Source organism: Abrus precatorius, unplaced genomic scaffold (assembly GCF_003935025.1).
Source record: "Abrus precatorius isolate BTA unplaced genomic scaffold, Abrus_2018 Scaffold9, whole genome shotgun sequence".
Taxonomy (NCBI): domain Eukaryota; kingdom Viridiplantae; phylum Streptophyta; class Magnoliopsida; order Fabales; family Fabaceae; genus Abrus; species Abrus precatorius.
Genome location: NW_020874439.1, coordinates 5,721,900 through 5,747,853, shown reverse-complemented (window position 1 = coordinate 5,747,853; position 25,954 = coordinate 5,721,900). Strand labels below are relative to the sequence as shown.

General features: G+C 34.9%; 1 protein-coding gene across 3 annotated transcripts; it reads right to left on the bottom strand.

Moving 5' to 3' along the window:
* Window positions 1-212: 212 nt before the first annotated feature.
* Window positions 213-25,719, bottom strand: LOC113849405 (3-hydroxyisobutyryl-CoA hydrolase 1-like). Of its 3 annotated transcripts, none has more exons than XM_027479301.1 (14): window positions 25,620-25,719; window positions 25,277-25,357; window positions 24,533-24,601; window positions 13,543-13,606; window positions 12,427-12,506; window positions 12,258-12,341; window positions 6,669-6,753; window positions 6,231-6,316; window positions 5,368-5,489; window positions 3,694-3,754; window positions 3,483-3,584; window positions 734-835; window positions 610-651; window positions 213-487 (listed from the first exon to the last, which is right to left on the bottom strand). In XM_027479301.1, exons 1-14 carry the CDS (start codon window positions 25,650-25,652, stop codon window positions 347-349), a joined length of 1,152 nt encoding a protein of 383 aa, XP_027335102.1. In that variant the 5' UTR covers window positions 25,653-25,719; the 3' UTR covers window positions 213-346. The 3 variants fall into 3 exon arrangements, with proteins under 3 accessions (XP_027335102.1, XP_027335105.1, XP_027335103.1); XM_027479302.1 differs by having other exon boundaries at window positions 347-487; window positions 3,483-3,581; window positions 25,620-25,704; XM_027479304.1 differs by lacking the exon at window positions 3,483-3,584.
* Window positions 25,720-25,954: the final 235 nt, after the last annotated feature.

Here is a 25,954-nt window from a genome sequence, read left to right as displayed (position 1 = left end):
GGATGCGTGCAACAGTGCTTAAAGTTGAAGATAAAATTTAATGGATTTTCTGTTTGGTCAACCAATTTCACGATGTTAAAGCTTCAACCCTTAATCGTTTCGTACTGTTGTTCTATATTCATAAAGGTTTTAATCTTTCCTCTAATTCTTGCTTGATTTGTTAGAAGCTATCATTTTTGCGTGTAGAAGGTTGGGTGTAGAGACAGAACTGAAAGAAATTTTGTCCATCTCTTATTCTTCCTAATTTTAAAGTGCCATATTGAAGCATTCGGGAATCCATTGAACGGGGTGACACTTGTCTTCTATATTTTTATTTTAAGTTGATACGATTTAGATTGTTGATGCCTTACAGCTTTGAAATAGCATATGCAGGCAGATTGTTGAACCTTTTAGGAAGATCCAAATCCTCCCATCCTTCATCGTCAAGCTTGGAGAAGTAACGATCAACGTCACTATCACTAACAAACTCCAATTTGGAAGGTTCCCACTGAAAAAGACATTATCAACATGAGAACCAAAGAAATACAATTTCAATAATATTAATTTGCATCTAGGAATGTTCATGAGTAAATGTGCAAACGATTATACACAATCGAAGTGGCTACCTACCTTTGGGTTCCTGTCTTTGTCTAACAGTATAGCCCTACAACCCTGCAGTAATGAATAACCATTGAGTAAAGGCAAGAAAGAAACAATTTAAATGCGTAACCATGAGTAGGATTTATCAGAGAACCTCAAAGAAATCCTTGCTGTAGTGTCCTTTTAGAATATGACAGACAATTCTATAGTCACAAACAAGGCATTGACCAATACCTAGGAGCCTGGCTTGTCTAATCTGTAAAAGGCAATAGAAATTAATAAATGTTCATAATGAGGATGATAGTATAATCATGATGATGATGACAATGATAAGTGAGTTCAAAGACTGGTGTATTTGCTACAAGAGGGAAAAATCAATGAGCTTGTCTGTATGACACACCCTTAAACTGTGGTCATAGTTGGACTATTGTCGTGATCCATGCATTTTCGTACGTGTCCATAATAAAATATTGTCTCCAAGAACCAATCCATTCGTGCAATGAGAAAAAATAAACAGTGAATAACAATAAAAAATAAAAATCAACAAAAGCCATTTCAAGCTTTCGTCGCTTTTATACCAGCAGACAACTTTTTCTATTTTGAACAAGGAGAGATCGGCAAGTCCGGTACCATATAAATATATAGTTCCATCATTTGAATATCAAATAATGGACGCTGTGTTTGCTATTGTATACAATACCTCTCTCTCTTAGTTTTTATTTTTTCTGTAACGCATATCTCAATTAAAACTGATTACTAAAAACAGTTGTGTGATTAAAAAAAAAAAGAAATACTCTTTGATAAGTCATATCCATCTATTATAATTTATAATAGATAAAAATAAAAGGCTTAATTATGATTTTTGTCCCAATAAATATTGGTCATTTTATGATAAGTCCTTATAAAATTTTGTTAGGATTTAGTTCCTAGCAAGTTAAGATTTAATCCTTAATGTCAACTCTCTTCTATTAAATGCTGAACATATTTTTAATATTTGCAAAGATTTTTTTTTTAAAAATATGTAAAATATGTTCAAAGACTTTTTTGCAAATATTTATTTTAAATCATAAAATTTTATAAAAAAATGATGTAACATGCCATGTACACAGTCTTGAGCTAACTTTTTGTCTAATAGCTCATCACTTAATAGATAAAGTTGACGACAAGGACTAAATTTTCACTTCTTAACTTTCTAAGAACTGAATCCTAACAAAAAATTTCATAAGGACTTATCACAAAACCAGGATAAAAAACATAATTAAGCCTAGATAAAAAATGAGATGCAAGATTTTGAGATGACATCTAGCTTAAACTTCTATCATTTACCATATAAGCAAATTTTACACATTCTTCTTCCTAAGTCGAATCTAGCTTTCCTTTTAACAACTCTTATCTTATACATGAATGTAATTTAATAACTTTAATAACTCTTCACTTCATACAGTGTTGAGAGAGAAAAACAAGAATAGGATGAATCTGTGTGGTTTGAGTACACAGCAGAGCTATCTATTTATAATTATAAGTCATAATAAATACATGATTCACAGTTATTTAGAATCACACCAATTAAAAAGTAACCTATTTATAACATTACCCAATTTATTTATATAATTCTCAACACTCCTCCTCAAGCTAGAGCATATCATAAATGAAAATTACATAACTGCTCATACAAAACCTATTAACTGTCTACAATCAGAGCATACATAAAACAATTGCTCCTAACATAACATAACTGAACCTAATAACGATCTATCATCACACCATACATAAAATAACTTATAATAGAATTATTAATTCCTAATAGTAATTATCGTTTCCCATCAAAATTTCTATCATTAAGTCCTATGGGTATGAAATGTGATCACTTGCTGAGCTGGGAAGTATGTTGTCATCCTAAGGAGAAAGGAGGGGATTCAGTTTTGGGTAATTTGGCTGTTTATGTCATTTTCTGTTGCAATCTCTTTCCCTTGGACACAAGGTTACTCAAGTAAGTATGGCTTAGACCAAAATGGGTGAGATACTATATAGGAAACCAAGCTTCCCATTTCAGTCTACGGATATGTATCTCAAATGGTAATACTATCTTTGTAAGTATTTGCTTTCCTCATAGGTAGACAAGACAATGGTTCTCATTCAACTTTTGGGAGGACCATGGGGTATGAGATCCCCTGTTCAACTTTAATAGAATTCAAGAGTCCACATTTTCATGGGATTTCTACTTCTTTTGTAACCTAAATATGATAGGTATTTCTCTGAATTAGAGATTCTATTGAGTCTCCTTCACCATGTTCTCTTTCTTCTAATCCAGAAGAAAGGATCTAGTTTCTTGATCCCTCTGGTGTTTTCTCATGTGAATATTTTGAATTTTAGGGCTCCCTCGAAGGCTAAGTCCTTTATTTGGAGATGATAAGAACCTTGGGAGAACCACACTAGAAAAGCTATCCATTGTAGTTGGAGAGCCCAAGGCCTTATAAATCCCTAGCCCCTTTGACTAGTCTTAGGCAAACATTGCAATGCAGGCGTCACCACATTGTGACACTAGTTAGGAGACATGATGGAAGGCTCTGATACCAATTGATAAGAAGCTTGGGAGAACCACACTACAAAAGTTAGCTATTGTAGTTGGAAAGTCCAAGGCCATATAAAATGGGCATTAGAATCTCATACTTCCAGTGTGGGACTCAAGTCCCATACCTTGCAATTGGATCCTAATAGGACAGCGTGCTTAATAAAACTAATACCAATGAGGCAATGAAATGCTGCAGATCATATGCCCTATCATACCTGTAAAATTCTTATTTTTAAGGTATTCTTACCCACACAACAACATACTAGAACATATAAGAGAAGTGAGCTTTAGAAAGTAGAAAAAACACTTTCAATACTTTCTGGACACATACCAATCTAAGAAAGATTTTAAGGCTTGTTGGAGATGCTTTCTTTAAGGTTTGAATAGTTGCCAAAATCCAATTATCAGCCTTACTCATAGCTTCCATCTCCTCCTAAACAGTATAAAATTAAGATTACAAAATTGGCAAAATTAGATCCTTGATGCAGCTTGAAGAATATTAATCAATCAGATATGTTTAATAACGTAACTCCAAAACTTACAAGAGAAGATAATATTTCCTCAACTGTTCTTCTAGAGAAACACTTATTGATCATATGCATCCTGCAATGAGCCAGCATAACAAGCAGAGATAACTGAGACATACGAGACAATGCCAGTTTTCAATTATTTTAGAAAAATAAAGAAAATAAACAAAACCAACACAAGCTCAACTTTTTAGAAAAATGTATATTTACAGAGCTCAAGCCCAAAATTGTTTATTTTGATGCCTTTTAAGATAAAATAGATTTTATTACTGAAGAGAAACAAACAAGAGCTATGGATAAGATATCCCACCACAAAAGCCAGGACAAAGATCAAGTAAGCAAAGCTCTCCAATTCTTATGCATTTTGAACAAAGAGAAACCTTCTAAAGTAGCCATTAAGTATGCTGGAGAAAGAAGCCAAAAGTAGCACTTAATTTCATAAAAGAGATAAACAATATCTATCCTTTAAAATTCTAGCATTATCATCCTACCATGAGAATCAATAAAGCCAAACAGAAAACGATACACACTAACAAAATAGTCTTGCCATCTCTAAACTTCTTGTCATCCAAAAAAGTGATCTATGGGGGCTTGGGAGTGGGGGAGGTGTCCCAACCATTGATCTTTAACCAACAAGAACATATTTCAATGAGATCACTAGAAATATAATTCCAGACATTTAGGATATTTGGTATGTCAGCAGAATTAATTATCATAGAATTAGCAGTGAGGGTTTTACTAGGTCACATGTTCAAAGTTCAAAACCCTACGGATCATGGTAACCAAAAGAAAAATGAATGATAAGAAATTCAATTAAAATGATCACTTCATTCAAGTGTTATCGATCATGAACAAATCACATTCCATTATGTAAATATCTTCCATACATGGAATCAGAGATGTATCCCTAGTTGAAAAAGTTTATAATTGAATCATAGTAGAAAGATAAAAAAACAGGTACAACCATGAGATTTGAGAAGGATAAGACATCATCTGAAACAGTAAATCAAAAAGAAAATGGTAGTCCAGGAAGATGCAAAAATATATCTTGCTGTCCAATCTGTTTTCACAGAGATCAGGATAGAATATGGTATGTCTAATAAAAATGTATAAAAAGTAGGACAGTTAACATACACACATACATGTGTATGTGTAAGAACATAATAAAATATCTTATCCTATGTTGTCATATCTTAGATTTTCCTTTAGGATTAGTTTCCCTATTTCCTCACTATCTTTTCCTATCCCAAAATTTGGTTTTAGACAGAAAAAAATGACAACAAATGATTTTTGTGGCCATCCCAACCTAGTAGGAAATTGCTTTGGTTGTTGCTACAGCAGCGGTTGTGTATATAGCTAAACTATCAATTGTCGTTGTATGTGTATATGTTATATGTCTTTTAGATATGGATTATTTTATAGATAAGACTATTAGCTATAATCAATTTTCTGTTAATATCAGTTATCTTGTTTTATCTGATTAGAAGATAAAGATAGACTTGGTTGTTAAGGAATAAGGATTATAAATAACACCCTAGTGTAATCAAAGGGGATCATCAGTAATACAATCAGATTATTGTGTTTCCTCTACAATTCTCTTGTGAGGTTGAGAGTGAGTGTGTTGGAGGTGTGAGTTCCACCTTTGACAGTATATATATCATGTTTTATTTATTTATATTACATACCAACCTGTGATAAACGCTATCCTCTTTTAGGGAAGGTTGTTCGGTGTACTTATCAATAACTGCAGATATTGCAGATGAATCACTGGTTTCCACCTTGCATAATGATTCTTCCAACAAAGACAATTTCTGTGCATTGAATGATTACAAAAGAAAACAAATCAGGGATACAAATCAGAAACCTGAGCGAATAAACATCACATGATACATTAGATAGAAAATATTATGAACTAAAAATCATAATAATGTTCCAATGGAAGACACACCATAACTTATGGAAATTGATGTTAAATTAGGATCAGGTTTGTGTCATCTTAGTTTAATATAAATCTTCAAGCTAACTGTCCATAAAGTTTAAGACTACCATAAAGTTTCTAATATTTTGAAATAAGGCAATGGCTTTAAAAAGCAGACAGCTACGACTCAAAAATATTCAAAACTGCCCAAATTGAAAGAAACAAGATTCTCAACCACTCTCTCTTGTTTCTTGCATAGCATTAGAAACTAATTAAAAACAACACGTCATCCTCTATATAAAAATAAGGTTAACACCTCAGCCAGTCACTAAACTTTCACCTTACTCAGAAGGTGCACACCTATCATTTGCTTGAATCCTAGGGTAATAAAGTGTGATGCCAAGTTAGAGATGCATATGAAAAGCGTCTCTAACTTTCTGAATTTATCAATGGATATTTCATCATAAACATTCAATCCAGACCTGAAGAAATTAGGTTAAAAAATACTTCAAAATTGCACTAAATTTTCAATGATTTTTATAATACACATTTCTACGTCTGAAGTTCTGGTATCTAGTTACCAAAGACACTAATCATCTGAAAGAGCCAACAAATATAGAAGTAGGTAGCATACCGAAGTTGGGACAAAATGTGTTGCAAGACCACAAGCAAGCATTTCCGCACCATCCAATCTAGCACCTGTAAGACCAACGTATTCTCCTGCAATTTGTTTTCCATTAGAAAGGAGAAAAGGGAAAAAGGAAATGTTATTATACTTTTTCCAAGTAGCTGTTTGAGAATGCTTAAAAGCTTTTAGATTTAAAACTGGAAGTGTTCAAATGAAACAGTATCAAGAATCTTAGCCTCTCCCATCCCCAGTACTCTCTTCTCTGTATGTGTGTGTGTGGGCATGCAGCATTGAAAGATTTTAATTGACTGGAAGAAACAGTAATGCACCAACAGTTTGCAGGAGAGATCATCAATGACAAGAACAATCAAAAGATTGAAAAATTAAGATTAATATGAAGGAAACCAATTACATTGACAGAGATGTAAGATATAACATGCATACCGAAAAATCCAGCGAGTCTAGACAAGAAATATGAGGAACCTACATCAGGAAATAAACCCAAAGCTGTTTCTGGCATTGCAAAGACCTGCAATGCAAATGCTAGAACAAGTAGGTCATGAATTACAGACAGAAAATTTGAAGTCAACAAAGATTTTGATGGGAGATAGACGTAAATGGAAAGGTATACATGTAAAGGCCCTTTCAAGCCAACCTTCTGTTACTATCACTATATTCCAATTTATGGATAGAAAGAAAATTATTAGGATAAGAAAAGTTTAACCAAATACGAAGAATAATGTATATACAAAAGCACCTAATGGTATTATGCAATCAATTATGCAAATATCTGATGCTTATGGTTATAGAGAAATGCCATATATTTTGAAACTTATGAAAATAGGTCATGTTATGAAATAAATTTCTAATATAGCAATAAAGAAAATTTAGAAGGCCAGGCTTAGTAAATTGGTGACTTCTTCCTGACAACTGTACACAACTAACTAGAAAATCTCAATTTCAATTGTAAAAAAGACACATGAAACAAATTGATAGAAGTTTCACAAGAATAAAAAGATTAAAAGAAGAAAAGCTAACAAAGAAATCATATAGTCAATTGCAGACTTTAAGACACATATTCAGAATTAATACCATTCTTGCATTTCTTTTATATGCAAAATAGTCCCATTAACTCAAGTTATCATAACATACTTTGCTCATCTGAGATATCTTGGAAAGAAAGAATTCAGTACACTAATCAAACCTAACAGTGCCACTAAAAAGTTAAAACCAAGTAAGTGATAGAAACTGATAATTTATTATAAGGAATTGGGAAGAATTTCCTCAAATATAGCTACAGACTCACAGAACTTTAGAATCTGTACCTACCAATGCCAAAAGGCTCTAAGTTCCTCTTGCAAAATGACAAGATCTATCTCTCATAAACTCTCCTAAACCATTATAGCCCAAAATAACTACCACTTCCTCTTCCTCCTAGGTCAAAATAAACAAGGGCTCCTCTAGTGCTCTATTTTTCAGTAATATCATTGGCTGTGAAACAGAGTATCAAAGCCTCTGCTACTGGGCTGTGATCCCATGGATCCCTTAAGGACTATAATAAGCCAAGTGGTAGCTGATGATGACCATCATGGTCCTTCACTTTCTGACAGTTCCTTGTTCACCATATTGATTCTGGTTCTTGATCTCTAGATTTGTTTCTGATTCTTGGTTTCCACCCCTGTATCTACATTCTTGCATCTGTTTCTTCTCTCCCATGATTTTTGTTCTTCACTCAGCTCTCTTCTTATACAAGTAAGCCCTTTCCTTATTTCCCTAATAAGGTTACCCTCCCTAATCTCCCTTCTCCAATTTGCAATTTCTTTCTTGATTTCTCCAAGAATGTCAAGAAAGCCATTGTTCATTCTTGTTGAAATCTGAAGAACTCCTGAACTCACCATTATGCACCACCCACAGCTCTAATACAAGTAGATCGAACCTAGATCAGAATTGTAGAAAGAAAAGTTTCTATTAAAAGAAAAGAGTACAAATGATTACCAGGACTTTCGAGAGGCCTGGACTCTCCCAAACAATATGAATTTTCCTCTCAAATCACAAGATAAAATCTCCCTCTCAGCCCCATTTATTATTCATAGGCAACATGCATATTTCTCTGATTATCCCAGCCCCAAACTAACTAACTAATTATTCTACTAACTAACTATGGGAGTTACCTATCAATAAGAATTTCATTATTTCATAGTTCATTTCAACTGTGTTGAATTAACAAAGAAAAGCGAGACATGTGATGAATCGTATGTTTAATAAGTGTTACAACTTACAACAATATATGAAAAATAAAAATCAGTATTTGATTATCAATATACCACGGGTATCTTGGATTATCTCTTAGGAGTGGTTTCATATTTCATTATACTTAATGACTAATTCCCTTATTTATTTAGGTTTAGGAATCTAGTATTAAGTAAAGGTCTTCTCTGCATATGACTAAACTACCTTAACACAGTTTTTAGTTATCTTTTTCACTATAAGTGCAACTCCAATATTCTCACATATACTATCATTTCTTATTCTGACTTTTCTCATGCGACCACTTATCCACCTTAACATTCTCATTTTTGTCACTCACTTTTTTTTCGTATTGTTCCTTTTTGGTCCAACATTCGCTACCATATAGGATAGTTAGTTGTTTTGCAATATGATAAAATTTCCTTTTCAGGTTGATAAGTACTTTACCGATAAATAACTCTTGATGTCTTTCTCCATTTGAACTTTTGCTATAGTGACTTCTTGTTATTTTTCAGTTTATCTTTTTAAAAGGCTATATATTGAATTCGAGCATTCAGTTTTTTTTGTTAATGTGACTGACTGTTATGATTTGAATCTTTGCTTGCTAACAAGTGCATGTCACATTGTTAGTTATATAATATTTGACTTCAAAATATTAATATATTAGATGTTTTCATGTTTCTTTATTTTGCAATGCTCTAATATTTATGTTTTAAATTATTGATCTTGAATGTCATGATTTGATTCATGATTCTAAAAACAGATCTTACGATTCATGAGGGTGCAGGGAGGAGGAAGGGAAGGAGTTGGGTTGGGTGGTTATGGGAAGGAGGAGGGGGGAAGAGGGGTGGAGAGCAAAATAGAGAAAAGAGAAGGGGACTTTTGCAAATATAAAAAATATAACCAAGGACTTATTTACACATTAATTTTAAATAATAAAATATTATTAAAATAAATGACATGGTTGCCACATAGGAGTGTTGAATTGGCTTTACGTCAACCAACTCAGCGCTTAACAGAAGAGAGCTAATGACTAAGACTAAATCCTAACTTCTTAATTTTTCAAGGACTAAGTTTTAACAAAAAAATTTAGAAGGATTTATCACAAAATGCCCAATATTTATAAAGACCAAAAACATAATTAAATCTAATTATATTATATCCATTTTTAACTTCCAATGCACGGTCTTCATTTATTTATTTTTTTTCTTTTTGCTAAACTTATGATGCATATACTCTATTTTACTTTTATTTAGGAAAAAACTATTAAATTCTAAAGTTTCCCTCCATAACTCAAGTTTAGCATTTTCTTCTTCTTTTGAATCCTCAACCAATACTCTGTCATCTGCAAAAAACATGCACTTATATATTTTTTTGTATGTCACTAGTAAATACATTTAAGACTAGTTTAAACAAGTAAGCACTCAAAGCGAAGTTTTGATGTAAACCTATACCTATTGAGAAGTCCTTACATGTATCTCCAAAAGTTCTTATACACGTAGTTACCCTTTCATATATATCTTGTATAACCCAAATATATACTATACGAAATCTTTTCTTCTCTAAAGTCTTCCATAATAATTCTTTTGATACACAGTCATCTGCTTTTTCCAAGTCAATTAAAATCATATGCAAGTCATTTCCTTTGTAGCAATACATTGCCATCATCTTTCGTAAAAGATAAATAGCTTCTGTTTTAGACATTCTTGGCACAAAATCAAATTGATTTTCTGCAATCCTAGTTTGAGTTTGTAGTTTATGTTCAATTATATTTTTCCACAACTTCATAGTGTGACTCATAAGCTTAATGCTTCTATAGTTTACACAATTTTGAATAACACTTTTGTTCTTGAATATGAGGGCCAAAATATTCTTCCATTTATTTGACATATTCTTAAATCTCAAAATCTCATTAACAAGCTTAGTAAGTCAATTAAGTCTTTGTTTTCTCAAACTTTTCCAAACTTCAATAAGAATATTATCGTAACAACTAACTTTATTATTGTCTATTCTCTTAAGAACTTCCTAGACTTCTCTAATCAAATCCTATGGTAGTATGTCAAATTTAGACCATTCGTTTGCACTTCTAATCTTTCTATATTTCTATTTGCTTCTTGTCTATCGATAAAAAGTTCATACAAATATTTCTCCCAATGGACCTAAAACTAATTTTTTTTCTTGTTCACCCTTAATATATCTATCTTGATTCAATTCTTTAGATTTTCTTTCTCTACTTTTGGCAAGTTTCCAATATTTCTTTCACCACACTTTGTCCTTAGAGCTTGATAGAAACCCTTCAAAAGCTTTAGAACGTGTTTCACTCACTTTTTCCTTGTCTCATTTCTTGCATTTCAATACTTTGCCTAATTTTCAGCATTGTTACATGTATGCAAAGTTTTGAAACACAGCATATTCTAATTTTCTTTTACATACTTTCATTCCACCACCATGATTCCTTGTCTCTTAGTCCAAAACTTCTAGATTCACGTAAAATTTTCTAGTCAACTTTCGTGACCGTCATAGCCATTTTGTCCCAAATGATTATAGCACTACCTTGTGCAACCCAACTACCTTCTTCTACTAACTATCTCTGAAATTCCAATAATTTTTCACCTTTAAGAAGTCACCACTTAATTTTTGTAACAAAAACTTGTTGAATTCTTTGTTTACGAGTCTTCAAACAAAATCAACGATCAAAATCTCGTGTTGTGTATTAACGTTCTCTCCTGAAATCAATTTACAATCCTTGCAAATTCTTTTGCACAGATTCCTTACTAATAAAAAATCAATTGACAAACTTAAAACCCACTTTTAAAAGTTATTAGATACTCTTTCTTTTTAAAACAAATGTTCATAATTTTAAAGTCACAGGTCATTGAAAAATCAAGAATAAATTATCCTTCTTCATTTAACTCTATAAGACCAAAACCACTAAGAACCCTTACAAATTGTCTCGTCTCACAACTAACATGGTCATTTAAGTCTTCACCTATGAAAATCTTTTTGGTTTGTGAATTATCTTAGATCAACTCCTTTAAATTCTTCAAAAATACTTCTTTCAAAAGAGCTTCTAAGTCAACTTATGAAGTATAACTACTGATAATATTAATAGTGGCTTCTGCAACCAATAACTTCGAGGATATGATCTTGTCTACAATCCTCTTAATCTTTACCACATTCTTCTTTCAAGTATTATCCATAATTATGCCTATTTTGTTCCTTTAACTTTTTCTATGTATCAAAGTTTGAAATATGTAGTATCGACTTTTTAAACTTATCTTCAACCCATTTTGTTTCTTGAAGGCACATGATGTTAATCTTTCTACAAATCAATGTTCACCACTTCTAATGACTTTCTTGTCAAAGTAATGATATTCTATGAACCAAACAAACACACACGTTCTTAAACTAACTTTTTTACTTACATTTGTCCAATCAAATGTGAGGACCCTTTTACTGCTTTAACACTACATTTGAGCACCAATGAAGCAACTCTAGCTCATCTAACATCATACTCGAGCCATACAAGGCATTACTTCCACATAACGACCTAGCCCTAGCACAATATTGTCATAAGCAATCGATGTAAAAGGTTTTGACTAGTTTTACGTTGACTGCCAAATGCTTAACACAACCTTTCTCCTTTGCTCGAGCTTAGGACCGGCTATGGGACTATATAGCTATAAAATTAATGCACTTAATACAATGATATAGTTCTCTAATCTGATTAAATTATACAATGAATCTAAACACTACTTCTACAATAATGCACTCAAAACCATATACCGTATTCTCCGTAACAACACGAAATCTTCCATGTATAGAAGCACCAGCACCACCTCCCATGACAATTCCATTAAGAATTGAAATCTTCAAATGTTTGCAAAAAAAGAGTAAGTAAAAGGCACATATACGAATGCAAAAACAAAATGAAGCATTTGTAGATAAGGAAAACCTGGGGCTTGCTATATGTTGCCATCATGTAATTCAATTTAAATTCTATGTTAAAATATTTTGCACCAGACTTCCAATCACCTGTTTCCAAAGAAAATAAAAATTAATTTTGCATTTAAACTAAAAACTACATTCAAGAGCTCATGCACACAAATTTATCAAAATCCTTTGTTGAATAATAGTTGTTTGAAATATGCCACAAGTTCATATAAGGAATTTCATAGTAGTACAATATTTCAGATCAAAACAGCCTCTATCAAATTCACAATGTTCCTCAAGGGTGGTGAAGCAAGTAGAGAAACTAAATTTATTAAAAAAAAAAAAATACAGAATCACCATCACTAAATTTTACATTATGAAAAAAATTGGAAAATAATTTATGTGCTCAGTAAAATAAGTACTCTCATAGTTTGTTTGGGAAGTGCTCATCTTCAATTATTGGTTCTTGTGCCACTAATAATATCTCTAGTAACAAAGTCCCTTTTCTCCTCCCTCTCTACCTCTAGATATTTGCCAACTGTCACCTAGGCTCATTGTTCTAAGATATAGTCCCAAGGGGATTGTATAATCCATCCCTTCCTTACTCGCAACTGATAATGTTTTGTATGTCCCTAACTCTTCTTTAAGTTTTCTTTCTAAGAGCCAAGTATCTCATTTTCTTGATTGTTAAATTTTCACCCAAGGTTATGCCATCTTGCGAGACCAAAGTTCAAGGAATAAGATTGGTGGCAAATGTGAGTCCCGTGCCCTCTAGTAGATTTTTTTACTCTTCCATTGTGTGCTCTATGGTGATTCCATCTTCATGCTTAATTAGGTCATCCCAATCTTGCCAAGCTCCAAACATTAATGCCATAGTCCAAGCTATTCAAATTACTTAATTAACTAGTGAGTTGTGTAAGGGAAACATACTTCTTGTTTGTTTCCAAACCCTATCAGCCATTGAGATCTATCTCGTTGCTTTAGTCCATTCTGATGTCTAGTGACCTAATCATATTATGTTTGCTTTCCAGTCCAGATATTTTATCACTTTTTTAATGATTACTCCCTGTGCATCACACAGTATATTACGGTTAAGTGATCAATTATGCAATAAAAGGCCAAATAAAATAACACATACCTCCTCTTGCATCACGAACAACAGTTGCAACATCACCACCTGCGCAAAATGCCCTTCCATTTCCCTAATACAAGTAGCCACAAGACAAGCGAAAGGTCAGAAAATCTAGGTTCTCTTTGAAGATAAGATCACATTACATATCCAACTAAACTTTTGTGCCAACCTCTGCAACATGGGTACTTCATTTTGTCAAATATACCCACACTTGGTGCGTATTAGGTACAGATACACCTGGTTACTGACTAAAATTAATTATTTTAAAAAATTTATATGCAACTTGAGTATGACTCTAACGAAACTGTGTAGCATGGCTAGACATGCCTAAAGTACTAGTTGGATCATTTTCCCTTGAAAAAATTTATCGTTTTTAGGGTAAATCTAGAATTTTTTGCTCTCTCTCGTTTCCGTGTGTGTTTTCGCTGTTTAATCAAACTCATTCATCCTTAGTTGTGAGATGCGAGATACAAGTTTGTTAATTTCTTTTTATTATAAGACTTAGCATAACAATTTACAAAATATTTTCGTAACAATCTACAAATATTATTCATTTTTCAGTCATTTTATTTAAATTTTATATTACTGTATATGACTACACGTTCCTTTAATTTTTAAATTTACCATATTCTGTATCCATATTCATACTGGGTACAAATACCATACACATATTCATGCAACATAGGTTCCAACCAACTACTTCTCCCCTCTAATTGTCAAAGACAGACATACATTTACACATATTAGATGAATTGTTAAAAGACAGAGACATGCACAAAGACAGAACAGAGCATAGCAAAGACAAAGCACCAAAGAAGTGAAACTACAAAGCAAACCCAACACCAAAGAGCATAACTCCAAAGTAGTTGCTGGCTTGCTGCCAAGTGCAACTACAAACCCAACGCCAGAAACCAAAGAGAGCCAAAGGCAGACCCAGTCAGAGTACAAGGGTTCAAACATACGATGAGAGAGCATTTTGGCTTTTGAGTCAAAAGAATTGAGAGGATGGCCCAACCACACAAGGGAACTACGGCACAATTATGCAACAAGACTGAGCTTGAAAGCACAAGAATGAGGTAAAAATTTGGATGAAAAGGTAGGAGTTTTTGTATTTTGTGGATCTTGTTGCAATTTCACCAAATCAAAATGATGACAAGTCAATGCAATGTCACAATCTTAAAAACATTGATTATAGCACTACAAGATAGAAGGCAGAAACTTTGTAGATGGAAAACAGATAATCACATACATTCCCACCGTGTAAATTGAACCAGCTTCCATGCTGTTCACATCTCTAGGTGAAAAGTGAAAACCAACAAAAATCCATTCACAGTCAACCCTTTTTCTCTGTCCTTCAACCTCATCCTTTTGGCATTCAGAACAGATAGGCCTTCATACTCCCAAGGCTATGCAAATTTGTTCATCATCAATTTCATATCCCAGAATAGGAAACTCTTTACAAGTTACCCAAGCACACAAATTATTCCCAAAAATTGTTTTTTGGTCTAACCACGCGATGTCCTAGAATCACATTCAATAAAATATCATTCTACTAATCAAACACGTAAAATCTATAATGTTCCGAAAGAAACTAATCAAAGATTTGAAATTACCCCAACCCAACAAATATATAGTTCGCATTTGACAGAAATAACCAATGTAAAGCAATCTGTTTTATTAGTTGTTAATAATAAATACCGATGTAAAGGAGGAGACATAAGTAGGAGGGCATTTGTGTTTGTCTTGGTTTTCCACCAGTTATGCCAGATTGAACCTACATCAGCTCATTGTCCAGCCAAAAAACCCCAACTAAAAGGTAATTTTTTTACAGGAAAATGTTCAAATATCCCTGTTGAAACGTTTTTCAATATGTTAAAAACAGGTAGTAGGTAATAGCAATAATGCTACAAAACTTTTTACTATTGAAAAGAAAATTGCACTACTGCAAAAAAGCAAAGAGGCACAATTCAGGTGCACACATTTAGTGCACATTAGAATTGGAATGTTTCTTCAAACTTTGGCTAATAATAAACTATGAAAGCAAAGGTTTTGAAAATCTGCACCTTAGTTAGAGTGTATATTCTTCAATTCATTCATATTTCTTATGAGCAAAAATATTCATATCTTTTTCATTTTGCTCAGAATCATTTTTCTTCACTTAGAATGTATCTCTGTCTAATTTTCAGGTATGAGTGTTTATGAAGATACAAATTTTACAATTAGCTTCCATGGAAAATTCAGATAGAGAAAAAATAAACATGTATAACATACAGATATCAAATATTACACATACACGATGCAACTTAATTTCATATTCAGATAAGACAAATTTCTAAATGAAAAAAACCAAATATTTCCTTAAAAAAGTTTGCAAGAACAAATTAGTCACTCCAAGAAACTAACGTGGTCCCTCAATATAGTTTGAGTGACTTCAAATTGATACTTATGATAGTGTTAGTTAGGACATCAAGGAAATCACATTTTAGCCACAATACATTATTTGAGGACCAAACAACAGGTACTTTCACAGAACAATTTGCTCCTTCCCAAATATTTCAAGAAGGGTGGATTTGGACACAGGTTAATTAAGTGCTTATCAATGTTGTCAAAAAACAGTTATTGTGGCACCACCATGGCAGTTAACGGCAGTGGTTTCTGACCAAACTGCCACAACAATGGCAGAAACCCTAAATCACACGAATCGCATCTCTTCTTCCTCTCTTCTTCATCTCACATCTTTGTCTCTCTGCTTCATCTAAGTTCTTCGTCCTCACTCTCACTCAACCCCTGTTCTTCCTCAACATCGGCCAGTCTCTAGTTACTATTGTTGCTGTAGTTCCGGCAATTAATCAGTACCTTTTTTTTTTCCGTTTTTCCCTCCCCTATTTCTTTTTTCTTTGTTTTAATTCTTGATTTCAGTTTTTCCCCCTCCATCTTTCTTTGTTCTCTGTTTGAAATCCTTTACTTCAGTTTTTCCCTCTCCCACAGCTCTATTTCTCTTTTTTTTCCTTAAATCGTTTTTCTCTTTATTTGAGCTTTCCTTAACATGGCTGAACAAGAGTCTTCATCAAATTTTTCAGGAGTTTCTAATTATTCTAATCCAAAATGGAAATATGCCAATTCATTGACAAATGGCAGTACAAATAACACCGTATGCTATTATTCTGGAAAAGATATGAGTGCAGGGATCACTAGAATGAAACATCATCTAATTGGAAAGAAGGGTAATGTGAGATCTTGCCCGAAGTGTCTAAAAGAAGTTAAAAAGGAGTTTGACACATATCAAAAGGAGAAAGAGAGTCAAGATAACTTCAAAATTCCAAATGTGAGAGGCTTTGAAAGTATAAGCTATGATGAAAGCAAGGATGAGGAAAATAGTTAGACACATAGTATTGCTATGGGGAATAAGAAGGAGGATAAGAAAGGGTCAATAGACTTATTTTGTAGCAAGCTAGAAACTGCCATTGAGAAAAGAAAGAATTTAAAATTAATGCAAGCAAATATAAGAAAAGTATGTGACAAGGAAGTCAAAGCAAGGGTCTATAAATACATATCTCGATTTTGGTATCAAGCTAACCTTTTCTTTAACCTTATTAAATTAAAAAGATATCAGGAAATAGTTGTAGCTATCGATGCCTTAGGTCCAAATTTGCTAGTTTTGAGTTATCATGAGATTAGAATTCCACTTCTTAAGAAAAAGCTAGAATATATTGATTCTGACTTGAAAGATTTCAAGGAGCAATGGAGCAAACATGATTGTTCCATCATAGACCGTTTCTAGGCAATAATGTTTGATTAATTTCTTAGTGAGCTCTGCTAGGACTAATGTTCACTGGGGGACCTAATTTTGTAAAGACTGGTGAAAAGCTATTTGAAATGCTTAATGCTCTTGTAAAGGAGATTGGAAAGAATAAAATTGTGAAAATTATAACAAATAATGGAAGCATGTCTTGGCCTGTAAGATGTTGGAAGAAAAAAAACCACATCTTTATTGGACTTTTTGTGTAGCTCATTATATAGACCTTATGCTTGAACATATTGGTAAACTTCCCTTAATAAAGAAGACAATTCCAAAGGGAATATCTCTTGTTGGTTTTATCTATAGTCATCCAAATACCTTGAATTTGTTGAGAAATTTTACAAACAAAAAGAAATTAGTGAGGCATGTGGTCACTCGATTTGCAACTTCCTTTCTATCATTAAAAAGGCTTCATCAAGAAAAGGCAAATCTTAGAAAAATATGTACTTATAAAGAGTGGTGCAAAAACAAATTGTCAAAAGAAAAATAAAGGGAAGCAAGCTGATGGGGACCCAAAAGGCAATGTTGGGCCAGAGGAAATGTTAGTCCAAGAAGCAGTTACACGGCCCAAAGAATGGCTTGTCTATGTGAGAAGAAAGAAGAAATCAGAAAATGACAAATAAAATGTTGTGCTGGCAAAGTTAGTTAGGGAGAAAGAATAATATTCCATTATTTAGGCACGATGAGACAGGGGTAGAATGTTATGTTGATTCTGTTCTTTCGCTATTGCAGGATAGAGCAGCGATTGCTCTATTAGGAGCCTAGCTCTGGGGTATTAGGAGATTTTGCTCTTCTAGTGCATTTTATTCCGTTCGTTTCCGTTACTTATTTTAAACAATATTCTCCCTATATTCACAGCCTTTTTTTGTTCCTGTTCCCTATATTTGTATTCGCGTTTGTGTGGTTTGCAACAGTGGTCCGACCTGCCGGATACTTGGGCGGTGGATGCCACCTAAGAAGAAAAAACAGACAAGGTCAATATCGGAATCAGCTGAGTCGGAGACTGGTGATTCAATGATGGATTCTAGACTTGAGACTGTAGAAAGAGAACTTTCAGGAATGAGAATATCAATGGAGGCGATGCGTCTCCAGGCTCACGAACAGCAGAAAGCTATAGAGGCGATGAGAAAAGAGAATGTCGAGACCCAATCGAAGATCTTGGAAATGCTGTCAAAGAACTCAGAACGAAATAGCAGAGGTTTGGAGGATGAAGGAGAACGCTCCGAGAACCAGAAGAGTCCAGGTGGTGACTTACTGGAGGAGTCGCAAGGACGCAGTGGATCAAGTCTTAAGAAGTTACAAGGAGAAGCATTGAATTTCGTCAGTCGGTTAAAAAGGTTGAACTACCCATGTTTAATGGAGATGACCCTGCAGGTTGGATTTCTAGGGCAGAGGTCTACTTCCAAGTTCAGGAGATTAGCGATCAAGTGCGTATCAATTTGGCACAACTATGTATGGAAGGGGGGACTATACATTTTTTCAACTCTTTGATGAATGAAGAAGAGGACATGACATGGAAACAATTTAAAAGAGCTTTGTTGGATAGATATGGAGGTTTGGCGGAGGGGAATGCATACGATCAATTGACAGCACTTCGTCAGGTTGGAGATGTCGAACAGTACATTAGAGACTTCGAATTTTTGACTGCACAGGTACCTAGAATTCCAGAGCAACAGTATTTTGCTTATTTCCTTCACGGCTTGAAGGAGGAGATTAGAAACAGGGTGAGAAGCCTGCACGCGTTGGGGACGCTTTCCAGAGCCCGCCTAATGAACGTGACGAGAGCAGTAGAGATGGAGTTGCAGGTGAAGGGCAAAACTGTAAATTCGTATGGAAAAGGAGACTCACGTGCCGGGTCACAGTGGTATACGAGATCCAACGTGAATGTCAATGCCAAGAACCCAATAAGGGGGGACCGAGGTGTAAAAGGCTACGAGTCTGGAAGCGGTACTAATGGGCCTGGCTCTAATCACAAAAAAGAATTTTTAGACAGATCCACAAATGGGCCCAAGGATAGAGGGGTTAAACATTTATCCTACAATGAATTGCTGGAACGTAAGCAAAAAGGTTTGTACTTCAAGTGTGGAGGTGTGTACTCTCCCCAGCACATATGTCCGGAGAAGCATTTGCGAATTATGTTAGCTGATGACGTGGAGATAGGAGAAAAAGACAACACATCTGAGGAACATTACGCGTCCGAAGAAGAAGAAGAACACGATGGGGAGTGCAGTGCACTCAGTCTGTTATTGTTATCGCAATCAAAAGGGGAACAACCCCAAACACTCAAATTGGAAGGTAGGATCCATGGAATTCCAGTATGTGTGCTCGTTGATAGTGGAGCAACGCATAATTTCATCTCTCGAAGGCTTGTTGAGGCGCTGGGATGGAGAAAAGTTTCCACAAAGAACATGCGGATTCTAATGGGAGATGGGCGAAGAACCGAAACAAATGGCATCTGTAAAGGGCTTAAGATGGAATTGGGGAGCATGCATTGCGTGGTGGATGCCTTGCTATTTGACCTTGAAGACATGGATATGATTTTAGGGATGTCTTGGTTAGCATCGTTGGGAGAGATGATAGTAGATTGGAAACTCCAAACAATGCAGATTAATGTAGGGGGTACCTTAGTGCTGTTACGAGGAGCGCAAAATGTGCGTTCGGCCCAGATGGCGTTAAAGGGTGTCGTGGTTGAAGATTTTGACTGGGGCATTGGCGAAAGGATGGCGGCGAAAGATACTAACACCAAGGGAAAAGAATCAGAGTTGAGGCACCTGAACTCACAACAGAAGGAAGAGTTAGAAATAATTTTGAACAAATTTAAGGTTATTTTTCAAGAACCTAAAGGGCTTCCCCCTAAGAGGGCCCAATCCCACCGCATAACTCTTCTACCTGACCATGGTCCAGTAAATGTGCGTCCATATCGGTACGCATACCACCAGAAGGATGAAATAGAGAAGCAGGTCAGGGAATTATTAGAAAACGGAGTTATTCGTCCCAGCCAAAGTGCGTTTTCCAGCCCAGTTATATTGGTTCGTAAGAAGGATCAGTCGTGGCGCATGTGTGTAGACTACCGAGCATTGAATAAAGTGACAATTCCGGACAAATTTCCTATACCAGTGATAGAAGAGTTGTTGGATGAACTTCACGGGGCTAAATTCTTTTCGAAATTGGACCTTAAATCCGGATACCACCAGGTGCAAATGCAGGAGGAGGACATCCCAAAAACGGCCTTTAGGACGCACGAGGGACATTACGAATATCTCGTAATGCCCTTTGGACTAATGAATGCACCATCCACATTTCAGGCCCTGATGAACGACATATTTCATGGAAGGCTCAGAAGATATGTGCTGGTTTTCTTTGACGATATCTTAATTTACAGTCCAAGTTGGGAATCTCATTTGGAGCAATTAAAGGACGTATTGGAGGTTATGAGGACTCATCAGCTTTTTGCTAACAAAAAAAAATGTTTGTTTGCTCAGAAAAGTGTTGAGTACCTAGGACACATCATTTCAAACCAAGGAGTAGCGGTAGATCCTGAAAAGGTACAAGGAGTGTTAAATTGGCCCAAACCTCGGAATGTTAAAGGAGTAAGGGGTTTTCTCGGCCTCACGGGATACTATAGAAAGTTTATTAGAGATTATGGGAAGGTGGCTAAACCATTAACAGAACTTACCAAAAAGGATTCGTTCAAATGGAATGAAGCAGCTCAAGGTGCCTTTGAAGAGCTAAAAAGGCGGATAACAACAGCCCCGGTGTTGGCATTGCCAAATTTTGATGAAGAGTTCACAGTGGAGTGTGATGCTTCTGGATTAGGAGTGGGGGCCATTCTTATGCAAAAGAAACATCCAATCGCGTTTTTTAGTAAGGCGTTGGGGGTGAAGAATCTAAGCAAGTCAGCATATGAAAAAGAGTTAATGGCCATCGCTTTGGCAGTTAATCATTGGCGGCCATATCTGCTGGGTAGGAAATTCGTGGTGACAACGGATCATAAGAGCCTTAAACAACTACTTCAACAAAAGGTGATCATGGGAAATCAGCAAAATTGGATGGTGAAACTCCTTGGCTATAATTTTGACATTGTGTACAAACCGGGAATTGAAAATAGAGGGGCAGATGCCTTATCAAGGAAGGAAGAGACCGGAGAAATACGACTGTTAACATATTATCCATTGTGGTTAGATATCCAAGAAGTTATTACAGAGGTGCATGAAGATGATAGGCTAAAGGAGATTATTGAGCATTTGAAAGCAGGGAGAGAGGATCATACGGGGTTCAGCTACAAACAAGGTATCTTGTTTTATAAAGATAGGCTAGTTATTTCAGAGAAGTCTCCTTGGGTCTCAAAGCTATTGGAAGAATATCATTCAACACCTCAAGGAGGGCATTCGGGGTATTATAGAACGTATCGGAGGATGGCAGCCAACCTGTATTGGAGAGGAATGAAAAACACTATACAACAGCATGTGAGATCATGTGATACGTGCCAATGACAAAAATATCTAGCCACATCACCAGGGGGTTTGTTGCAGCCATTGACCATACCGGAAAGAATTTGGGAGGATGTTTCAATGGATTTTATTACGGGCTGCCTCGATCTAAGGGCTATGAAGCTGTTTTTGTAGTGGTGGATAGATTATCTAAATACAGTCATTTCATCCCTTTGAAACACCCATATACTGCAAAGGTGCTAGCTGAGGTGTTTGTGCGTGAAATAGTGCGGTTACATGGAGTACCCAAGTCAATTGTGAGTGACAGAGACCCCATCTTTATGAGTCAATTCTGGAAGGAGTTCTTTAGACTACACGGAACAACTTTAAGCATGAGCACGGCCTACCATCCGCAAACGGATGGTCAAACCGAGGTGATTAATAGGTGTTTGGAGACTTACTTGCATTGTTTTATAACAGATCAGCCTAAAGAGTGGGTTCATTGGCTTCCGTGGGCTGAATATTGGTATAATACCACATTTCATGCCTCCACTCAAGTCACTCCTTTCGAAGTGGTATATGGTAGGAAACCCCCTTCTTTAATCCGGGGAACTCAAGGAGAAATAAGGGTTGAGGCAGTACAGAAGGAACTATGGGAACGTGATGAAGCTTTGAAACAGCTGAGAGAACAATTGCAGAAGGCACAAGAACGCATGAAAGTTCAAGCAGATCTCAAATGACAGGAACGAAGTTTTGACATAGGGGAATGGGTGTTCTTGAAGCTAAAACCTCACAGGCAGAAGTCAGTTCATACAAGAATCAATCCCAAGCTCTCAGCAAGGTACGACGGTCCATTTGAAGTAATTGGTAAGGTGGGGGCAGTAGCTTATCGTCTAAAGTTACCAGAAACAAGCAGGATACACCCAGTTTTTCACGTATCATTACTTAAAAGGGCAGTAGGGAACTACAGAGTGCAACCTGAACTACCTGCAGGTCTAGGGGAAACAGGAGAAGACATTTGGACTCCTGAGACTGTGTTGGCTTCAAGGGTGATTGATAAACATGGTGAAAAGGTGAGACAGTGGTTGATTCAGTGGATAGACAAACCAGTAGAAGAGGCTACGTGGGAGAATGCAACTGACATCCGGAGTCAATTTCCACATCTACATCTTGAGGACAAGATTCTTTTTGATGGAGGGGGAAATGATGGGGACCCAAAAGGCAATGTTGGGCCAGAGGAAATGTTAGTCCAAGAAGCAATTACACGGCCCAAAGAATGGCTTGTCTATGTGAGAAGAAAGAAGAAATCAGAAAATGACAAATAAAATGTTGTGCTGGCAAAGTTAGTTAGGGAGAAAGAATAATATTCCATTATTTAGGCACGATGAGACAGGGGTAGAATGTTATGTTGATTCTGTTCTTTCGCTATTGCAGGATAGAGCAGCGATTGCTCTATTAGGAGCCTAGCTCTGGGGTATTAGGAGATTTTGCTCTTCTAGTGCATTTTATTCCGTTCGTTTCCGTTACTTATTTTAAACAATATTCTCCCTATATTCACAGCCTTTTTTTGTTCCTGTTCCCTATATTTGTATTCGCGTTTGTGTGGTTTGCAACACAAGCCATAAAAATTATATTAATGCCTTCATTTTGGAATTATGTGGTTTACATTCTCAAAATTGTGGCTCCTCTTGAACGGGTGCTTCATTTGGTTGAGGGTGAAAGATCAGCTATGGGACACATTTATGAAGCAATGGATAAGGCTAAATAAGGCTAAAGAAGAGTCTTTCAAAAATAAGAAAAGCAAATACAAAGATCAATTTGCCAACTTCATCGTCCTTTACATGCAATTGGACATATTTTAAATCTGGAGTTATATTAAGACAACCATCAAATAGAGTTTGATTTGAAGGTCACGAATGAATTATATGATTGTATCAAGAGGTTGATGTAGAGTTGGGATGTGCAACAAAGTATATTACTTGAACTAACAATTTATAAGAATGGTAGTGATCTCTTTAGGTCCAACTTTACAAAATTACAAAGAAAAAGTATTGCTCCTAGTAATTTATCAAAGGCTTCAATATTTTAATTTCAAGTTAATTTATAGTTAAGACTTTTAAGGTTATAATTTATCTTTGATTTTATAGCTTAATAGTAGAGAATGTACGACCATTCAACTCCAAATGTATAGCAACTAGCCATCAAAATTTTGAGTTTGACATGTAGTATACTCAGATGTGAACGCAACTAGAGCATTTTTTAGCAAGTAATTTCTCATCTCTCAAACCTAATACTTTCTTCTAGAAATTAGAAAGAAATTAATCAACACTTTTCTAATTACACTTAAATTGCAGATTTATTCAAAGAAGAGAAATAGACTTGATTATAAAAAATTGCATTACTTAATTTATGTAAATGCAACCCGCCATCCACCATTGATAACATTGGTAACATTGGTACTTATTCAATAAACTCATTTCACAAGAGAGCTTATGCCATAAATTTAATCATAAAACTTATTGGAAAAAGATGAAAACAACTTATTTTAATAAGCTATACCATGAAGTTTATTAAAATAAGATAGAATGAGCTTATGAGAGTTCCAAGCTATTTTATAAGTTTTCCATAAGCATTTCCAAAAGCCCCCCTTAGTAGTTTACCGTTTGTTATTCCAATGTTGCTAGTAGTATTTTTTTCCCCTCTTCCACAACATCAAGGAAAAGGTTTTAGAAAATTAAATTGATTGTGCTCAGCAAAAGAAGATTACCTTCACGATAATCAATTTAACATCAGAGTTTCCCTCATCCTCATGAAAAACTTCCAGCAGCCGAGACACCTACAACAAGATGACAGAAGAACACATAAAAATAAGAAAATAGGAAATGGAATTGGCATTGGCAATGGATATTCACAAATAGAAGAAAAAATAACTTTTCAGAGTTCAGAGATGCAACTGTGGAAGACGATAAGGTGCTTTTGATCTGTAAACATATCTCCTATTTTCATTCTACTTTCACTAATAATTACAAAAGCATCACTTTGTTTATGTTTCGTATCCTGTTTTCAAATATTTGTACAAGAAATAGCAAAAACAAGATTTCCACAAGTCTGTAGAAACAGAAAACAAAGCAAAAACAATGCATCTTTTCTGTAATCATTACTTAAAACAGAAAGCAAAAATAGAAATATATTTCCCCCATCCAAACCTCAGCATTTGAAAAATCCACTTCAGTTTCCAAATGTGTGTCCTCAGAATTATATTTCATTTTGACGTTAATCCAACCAAACGTATACCGCAGCAGTGAGAAAACAATCATAAAACCCTAAGAGAGTATAACAAATAATTTGAAATTCAACACAGAGCTTCACGTGTTTATAATAAACGTTCCAGTGAAAGCAAGTTATAGCTTCATACATCTTTTCCATCCAGTGCTACTCCAAAGTAAAATCAATTCATCAAATAAAGTGACAAGATAAAGTATCGAGATATGTCACAAAAGGATATCAATACCATATAAAAAGAGAGCGCATTCAATTGCTTAGGCCTGTTTAATGTCAAAACTCTCGCACACGATTTACGCTCCACCAGAACCTGTCGAAACAAAAACAAAAAATAATTAAGACAATTTTATTTTTTAAAAAAGAAGAAAATGAAAAAATAACAGAAACAGAAACAATCGAAGAAGTAAGAGTGTTCAAGCTAGTAGCGGAAGTTAAGCGACGATTGGAATTCACAGAATATTCTGAAGAGCAAGAGTGGTTCAAGTTCATGTGATGATAGAGAGAAAAAATGAAGAGCACTGGTGAAGTGAAGTTGAAGTTAATATTACATAACGTCAAGAATAGAGAGAGACCTGATTCTGATCGCCTTTGGAGAGGGAAGCCATAACGGGTTGGTTGGTGAGGGAAGTTCCCTGTTCCAGTCGGTGAAGGAGCACCCAAAATGTGGTGGTGCGCACTGGGCTGGTAAAAATTCATTATACATTATATGCATAATGTGAATCGTTAATTTTTATTTTTCTCTTTTTTATATATATTTATGCTTCTAAAAACTACAATTTAATTATATAAAAATTATAACAATGTCTCCCATAAAGAATATAACAAATATTTTCCTATAAATTTTAACTTATGATTATGAGGTTTTTTATTTTCATTTTTATGATTTTTAATGTTAAGTATTTACGAG

Bases quoted from the DNA above. Each gene is read 5' to 3' on its own strand.
- LOC113849405 (XM_027479301.1), bottom strand. From the start codon at position 25,652: ATGGCTTCCCTCTCCAAAGGCGATCAGAATCAG. The intron at 12,507-13,542 runs GTATGTGTTATT...CTTTGGAAACAG, and splicing joins TGTTCGTGATGCAAGAGGAG to GTGATTGGAAGTCTGGTGCA. The intron at 836-3,482 runs GTATGTGTCCAG...TGCCTTTTACAG, and splicing joins TTAAAATCTTTCTTAGATTG to ATTAGACAAGCCAGGCTCCT.